The following is a 7,969-nucleotide window of genomic DNA, read 5'->3' on the forward strand; positions in this document are numbered from 1 at the left end:
GGTGTGGTTGTGGGTCTCTCACCAGGATGAGCTGTGGCATCAAGTGCCTGGTAATTTTACCTAAGCCACTAACTGAGCTGATAAGAAAGGATGGGGACTGACTAATTATCAAGTTTGACTGAGGAGCAATCAGTTTGTTCCAAACTGAGCCTGGGAGTTTCAATTTTGTGCAGAAGGGCAGTCTTGATCTTACATCAGGATGGGCCTGGTACACAGGTTGCTTCACTCATAATAGTCCTGGAAGATGTCCTAAGAGAGCAGGTTCTGGTTCAGAATGCAGGCTAGGGGACCCAAGCAAGGCCTTAGAGCATTATTTTGACACTGACAGAATAAACTATTTTGTTGTTACTAGGTTAGGATGGTACAAAATCTGATTAGCTACAATTAGGCCAGTGAGTGTGAAGATGTTTTACACAGGAGAGAGTCTTAGGAACTCACAGTACTTGTCTGTTGAGCAGGTTGTGTGACACTAGCTAAGCCTAAGCAGTATTAGGATAGTGTGAGAAGAAATGGTTTTATCACTCACCAGTCTGGTGCTCAGGACACACAACTGAAGGGATGGCAACACTGAGTAGGGTTCTGTGCCATGCACCAGATTAGGCATGTCCACAGGCGACTTCATCCTAACTAGGCCTTAGCATCTGAGGAAAGCACTGGAGGGCAAGTCTTAATGACTCACTAGACTGGGCTGTTCAATTGCTAGAAAACACTCTTGAGGTAAAGTTTCCTCTAATTTCATGCTTACACAACTGAGCTTTCCTCCTAAATGGCCCAAAACATTATTAATAATATTCAAGTGTAATACTGCAAAACCCCTTGAAAGGTCAAATGTGGAAGATGGTTCATTGAAATAGTGTTTTATGGGGCTAGAGAGATGGCTCAGTGATAAAGAGACCTGTTTGTTGTAACAGAGGGCTCAGGTTTGGTTCCCAGCACTCTCAGGAAATCCACCTCCCCTGGTCTGAACATACTACACAAGCAGCACACAGACATACATTCAGCAAGTCACTCATGCACATAAAATGTAGAATTAAATTAAATGTAAATTTTTCTTAAGGAGACTAATGTGACAATATAGTTATAAAGTCTAGGAGAAATTGAAACCAACCTACAATTTCACTACCTAGCAAATGAAGTGGTTGTGTCCTTCAACTCACAAGCTAGAAAATCATTGAAAGGTACTGTCCAAACTATAGCAAAATCACTTAAAAAAATATTACCACTCTATCTTATGCCAGGTCTTCACAGCTGTGATATGGTTTAAATTCCATAATCCATCCCCAAGAGGATCCCACCCCAAGCAAAAATCAAATTTCTCCATATAAGATGACCCATCCATAGACTGTGTCTTAACCCAACACAGTCATCATATTGTAGTTTTGAGAAGGGCTTGCTCTGCCCAATAGAGTTTTCTCCTTGCAGCTGACTCTGCTATCTCCCATTTGCTCTTTGGTGGCACTTTGAGAAGTACCTCCTGCTGGAAAGGCTTCATACAGCACACAGATGGAGCCATCCTCCCCAATCCTGTAGGACACTTCATAGGGATCTACCCAGAGTGTGAGCTCACATGGGAGAAGCCTGAACAGCTCTTGACTGCTCAGTCCAATCTGCTGGGCTGCCTGTCCAATTAGAGGATCCATCTTATGATTGATGCGAAGACACCTGTAGCCTGATCCCTTGCAGGGCTTCTCTGGAAACCAGTGATGTTTGTAATGCTCTTCCAGTAGCTCCTGCAGGCTCTGGCTGAAGGTCTGCAGCTGTTGTTCGCTCCTGAGGCCCTTGGTGCTGAGGAACTTCGAGATGAATGTAGCGGCAGCACTGATCTCGCCTCTCATGGTGGCTGCAAGGGTATAGAAGGGAAGCATCTGGGTTGCAGATAGGTCAGCAGTGTGGCCAGAAAGCAGAGTGGCAACCCCAGGCTTCTACTTTCTAGAGAATGCAAGGCCATGAGGCAGCTACTAGCTCTAGGGGCTCTTTTCAAAACTTTTCTTTTGGAGGAACTAAGTCATTGTGCAGAGTAGAGATGGGAGAAGAGAGAGAGCCTGGTCATGTCACTTTGACCTTTCGAGTCACCTCCACCACCAGCTCAGAAGCCTCCAAGGATCCCAAGAGTTGTACTTCCAGCTCCAAGGGGCAAAATTACATACACTCTTAAAGGCATATTAAGCTTAAACTGGCTAAGCACACAGCATAACACATTGAGTACGTTATCTTGGCCTGTGAGTGTGAAGAAGTGGAATGCACTTGCTAGACTGGGCTGATAGGAAAGCTGCCTGGCCAGAGCTGGGACAGGAAGTATGAGGATAGTGTGGGAGTGGATCTCCTTTATTACTAATACAAAGCTATTCTTATTCCTAGGCTACTAGATCCTAACCAGTACTGGGATCCAGTTAGGATGGTCAGGGAAAGCTTAGTCTTGATCACATACCAGGGTAAGCTAATGAGCAGACACCTTGACCCCAGCTTACATTGGGACTGTATAGTTGGCACAGAAAGATGTAGCCCAAGCTAGGCCTGGTAGTGTGTTAATGTTGCAGATAGGCAGGGTTATAGGTGACTCAACAGGCCAAGATTGGTGTATAAGTGCTGTGACCCAAGCTGTGGTGTATAGTGTGAAAGAGCAGGGTTATCTTTATCACTTACCAGTTAGGTCTGGTGAGCAGGCAGATTGACCTTAGCTGGGCTAGAGACTGGTCATATGGCACAAGAGTGCAAGGTCTGGGTCACTCAGGAGGTTGGCTTGAGTACAGGCCATGTGACTGAAGCTGGGCTTGGGAGTATTAGTACACCAGCAGCAAAAAGAATCTTGAGCTCTCACCAGTCTGGTATGGTACACAGTATTATTGACTCTGACTAGAAAATGGACTGTTCCAGGCAGTGATGGTCTTAGCATCTCAGTAGTCAGGAATAGTGCCCAGACTGCTTGATGCTTTATGGGCCTGGAAACACAATAATGGTACAGACCAACAGGGTTCTGAATCACTCATGAAAAACTGAGGCAAACTGACTGACCAAGGAAGTATTGGGATATTGGAGTGGTGGAGGAGGGCAATATCTTGACATCTCTCCAATATGGGCTAGTATGTGGGCTACTTGACCCCCTACTGGGTCTGAGACTCTGGAGATGGCACAGGAGGGCAAGGGTATGAGTCATTCAGAAGGCCATGTTGGTCTGTGATCAGCTTGACCTGAAGTAAGCCTGAGAATGTGAGGAAGACACTAGAGGAGGGGGTATCTTGGTCACTGACCAGGCTCTGCTGCTGCTCAGCTAAAAGGCCAAAGCTAGGCCAGTGAGAGTGATGAAGGCAAGTATATTTATTGGGTAAGCTGCTTGATGTCAGCTAGGGCTGGGTGTGCAAGGACTGTGTGGGACAAGAAGCTCTTAATCACTGAATATGCTCTTTTGGTACCCATGCTGTTTGTTCTAAACAAGTCTTGGATTGCTAGGTTCATGAGGGAGGGAGGGAGGGAGGGAGGGAGGGAGGGAGGGAGGGAGGGAAGGAGGGATGGAGGGCCTGGTATTGATCATCACCAGAGTATACCAGTGGCTAGGTGGCTTGGTCCCATACAGTTCTGTGACTATGGGGATAACAAGGGAAGACAAAGTTCTGGGTCACAGAGATTACTTGTGTGCAGGCTATGTGACCTATGCTATCCCTGGTAGTGTGGTAATGTAGAAGAGCAGGGTTCTGTGTCAGTCACCATTCTGGTCTGGAACACAATATGCCTGGGATTGTCAGACCAATTTCTAGTCTAGGGTGAGGCAGGAGGACAGCATGCTGGGACATTAACCAGGTTTGGCAGGCCCGTATGCTCCTTGACGTGAATTAGGCCAAGGAGTGTGAGGATGGGACATGAAGAGGGCAGGATCTCTCTCCCTCATCAGGACAGATGCCCAGGCTGCTGCAGCCATTCTAGGCCTGGGGATGTGAGGATGTTCTTGGTAGTACAGCAGTCTTGGTCCTTCACCAGGCTGGACTAGAGTACAGGCATTGCAACTCAAGCTATTAGGGAGTACTAGTCACCCTGGGAGGCCAGGATCTCAAGCACTCACCAGACTAGTACCATGTACAATCCAATTGACTCCAGCTAGGTCAGGTTGATGAGGATAGCTATGGCAGGTGAGGTGTATAGGAACTCACCAGGCCTTGTAACAATTCCAAGGCTTTGCAGTTAGATGGTGTGTAGTAGAGCTGGGTCTTGACCACTTAGCAGTCTGGGCTGGGAATATGAGCTTACATGGAGGTCAGTGGTCTGGAACACTCACCAGGATGCGCTGGTCAGTGATCTACTTCACCAAAGATCTGAGATGGCTAGTTGATGGGGAAATCTTGATCACTCACTTGCTTTATCTCTTCAGGCTGTGTGGTCCAGGCTAGGGCTGTGAGTGTGAGGAGGGTACATGAAGAGAGAGTCTTGATTATCAGGGTACACATTGTTTCCCCCCAAGAAGTCATGAAATCATTAGGACTTTGTGGGAAGGGATGGGGGCATCTGGGACTTGATAACTTACCAAAGTAGGCTTGGGAGCAGGCAGCCTGACTGCAGGTCAACCACTGATTGTGGGGATGACACAGGAGGACAACAATACGATTTTCTCCCAGGTTGAGTTTGTTTGCAGGCCCTCTAACTCAAGCTAGACCTGGAAGAATGGTAATGGTAGGAAAGAGTGGGTTCAAGATCATTTACCTGGTTGGGCTGGTCCACAGCCTGCCTGTAATTATGAGATCACTCCCTAGGCTGAGGTAGAGTAGGTGTCTGGGTCACAAAGAAGTCTTAGCTTGCCTGAGAGCTGCTGGAGTGGGACCATGCCTGGGAGTGTGTGAATGACACCAGAGTACAGGGTCTTGATCCCTCACCCAAAGGGTCCTGATTCTATGAAGATGTCCAGAGAGTACAAGGGTCCAGATTATTCACCAGGCTTGGCTAGAGTGCAGGCTGTATATCACAAGCATCACAGGTATTAGGACCACAATAGCAGGATAGGATCATGATCTCTCATCATGTTGGGATGCTGTGAAATCTGATTAACCCAGCTAAGTGAGTATGGAGATGGCATGGAGGACAAGGCCATGATCATTAGTCAGACTTAATTGCTACCCCTGCTTCATGACCCCAGCTGGGAGTATGGTAATGGTGTATTGAGGCATTCACAAGGCTGGGATAGTAAGTAACAATGTGACCCAAATTAGGTCTCCAAGTGTGAGGATTAAATGGGAGGGCAGTGACTTGATCACACACTGGTCTGGTCTGGTGCCCAGGCTTCTTGACACCAGCTGGGCCAAAGACTCTGATGATGGCAGAGGAATTTGGGATAACTCACCAATTTAGTTGGAGAGCCAACTGACCTGAACTAGGCCTGAGAGTCTAGAGAAGACACTAGTTGGGGAGTCTTGATCACTTACCAGGTTGGGCTGTTATTCACTCTCTACAGCCCAAGCTAGCCCTATGAGTATGTTATAGACAGGGGGGGCGGGATATTGGGTACGCACAATGCTGGCCTGGTAGACTGTCTTCCTGGGATCATGACACCTCTTGGTAGTCTGAGATCGGTTGGGCAGAGGTCTGCATAACTAAGCTGGTCAGTGAACTGCTTGACCCAAACTCGATCTGAGCGTGTCAAGATGATTTGGTAAGGTGAGATCTTGAGTCTACACTGAACTGGAGAACAGGCTATTCAACCCACATGAAGTCTGGGAGCATTAGTAAGACACCCCGGGATAAGATCTTGAGCTCTCACCAGGCTGAGATGGTATTCAGTCTGTTTGACCCCAGTAGGCCAGGCAGTATGAGAATGACTCTGACTGGCAGCTTCCTGGGAATTCAACGTGCTGAGCTGGTATACAGACTGGGGGACACCAACTAGGCCTAGTAGTGTGAGGACAGGTTCTTTTCTTAGTTACTTACCAGTCTGGGCTGGTGCCAGCCTGCTTTACATGAGTGTGGTTATGATGAGGATGGGTGGGGTTCTGTGTAACTCTTCAGGGCTGGGCTGGTACACAGACCACTTACTATTGTGAGATCACTGCTAGTCATATCTGGTGGGGGAGGGGAGGGTTCTATGTCACCAGGCTGGGGAATGTGATGATGTCGATGGGTGCGTATGCTGCTTCACCCAAGCTATGTGTGTGGCTATGAGGAATATTCTGGGATAGCTGCGGATCGCTGTCAATTTTAGATTAAGGAATAAAATAAATATTCCCTATGTTTGCTGTCTCTAAGAAAGGCTTTTATTTCATGGAAAGAAATGAGGAATTAATGTTTCAGGATACTTTTACAAGGGAAGTTTTACTTTATAGACCCAGAATAGCACACAGATATTATCAACATCTATATGTTGTAGTTCTTAGGACATAAAAGCTGGTTGCATGAGTTAGCTGAGTGGTAGATTAAGTACAGTTTTTTGTTTGTTTGTTTTTTCGAGACAGGGTTTCTCTGTGTAGCTTTGCACCTTTCCTGGAACTTGCTTGGTAGCACGGGCTGGCCTCAAACTCACAGAGATCCGCCTGCCTCTGCCTCCTGAGTGCTGGGATTAAAGGCGTGCGCCACCACTGCCTGGATAAGTACACAGTTTTTAATGATCTCAAGGCATATTATTATTGCTGTTATTGGTATTGGTTTTTTTTCAAGGCAAGGTTTCTTTGTGTAGCTCTGGCTGTCCTGGAACTTACTCTGTACTGTAGACCAGGCTGGCCTCAAACTCAGAGATCTGCTCAAGGCAATATATTATTAACTTTGTTTTCAAGGCCAAGTAAGTATTTTCAGAAATAGGTATCATCAGCATTCCCATGTCTATGCCAGTGATCACTGGTGGAATGGTAGTCAAGGCATGATAGAGCAGTGTCAATCAGAGTCACATCATTCTTTAAAGGTGACAGAGTACAACATGGAGAAGTCAGACAAGCTGAATGGCTGTTCCTGTAAAAGAAAAAAAGCAAGATTTAATCCTAAAAAACAATTAGAAAAGTGTAGCCAGATGCATCTTTGTTCTTCTTTGAGCATTTAAAGTTGGGCAGAAAGCTATAGAACTCCTCAATGTCCCCCTCTATCATTCTGACACTCCCAGACCAAGGATGTTATTGCATCCCTGAGGACAGGAAAGACTGACACACATGTAGTGGAAGTTGATGAAGCCTTCTTGATTTCCCCCAAACCACATGACAGCAGTTTTAAGAACATGTACTCTCCTAAGCATTTGGTGACCAGGCTTGGTTAGGGTACAAGATGCCTGACAAGAACTAGGCTTGAGGTATTAAAATAGTCCACAGGAAGGCAGAGACTTGATCACTCACCATGATGGACTGCTTTCCAGACTGCTTGAGCCAAGCTAGGCCTATGAATGTGAGGATATAATGGGCCATTCACCAGGCTGCAGTGGAGTTAAGGCTATGCCACTCAAGCTATCACTGGGCAAATTAGTATTTCTCTTGAAGAACAAGGGTAGAATCTTGAAGTGATCTAGCTAGGCCTAGGGGTGTGAGGATGGCTATGGAAGGCAGGGTACATGGGAACTTATCAGGCTTCTTGACGACAGTTGGGCCAGGATGTTTGAGGAGGTTTCTGAGGACAGGGTCTTAATCAACCCATAATGTAGGCGGGTGCCCAGGCTCCTGGACTTTAGAACATGCAGTCAGGGTTTTGGGTCACTCACCAGGCTGGGCTGGTAAGAAGGCTGATGGACCCCACCTAGCCCTGGGAAGAAAGATGTATTTCCTATCTGAAGAGGAAGAGAAAGAGAAGATGAGCAGCATGGAGAGGGGATGATAAGAGACAGGGACACAGAAGGTTGGGGGGAGGTGAAGGGAGGGGGATAGGAGGAGGAGTGAGAAGTGAGGGGAATGAGAAGGGAGGAGGGATGAGAAGGAAGGGGAATAAGAAGTGAGGGGAATGAGAAGGGAGGAGGATGAGATGTGGAAGGGATGAGAAGGGAGGGGGCTTGCGATTTGAGAAGGATGAGAAGGAAGGAGAG

General features: G+C 46.9%; 1 protein-coding gene across 1 annotated transcript; it reads right to left on the reverse strand.

Moving 5' to 3' along the window:
- Nucleotides 1–1,349: 1,349 nt before the first annotated feature.
- On the reverse strand, nucleotides 1,350–1,865 carry LOC118573646 (protein BTG1-like). The gene has a single exon (XM_036173925.1). The coding sequence runs from the start codon at nucleotides 1,863–1,865 to the stop codon at nucleotides 1,350–1,352; it is 516 nt and encodes a 171-aa protein (XP_036029818.1).
- Between the last annotated feature and the right edge of the window lie 6,104 nt (nucleotides 1,866–7,969).

This window comes from Onychomys torridus, chromosome X, assembly GCF_903995425.1.
Source record: "Onychomys torridus chromosome X, mOncTor1.1, whole genome shotgun sequence".
NCBI classification, from domain to species: domain Eukaryota; kingdom Metazoa; phylum Chordata; class Mammalia; order Rodentia; family Cricetidae; genus Onychomys; species Onychomys torridus.

Bases quoted from the DNA above. Each gene is read 5' to 3' on its own strand.
- LOC118573646 (XM_036173925.1), bottom strand. From the start codon at position 1,865: ATGCTTCCCTTCTATACCCTTGCAGCCACCATGAGAGGCGAGATCAGT.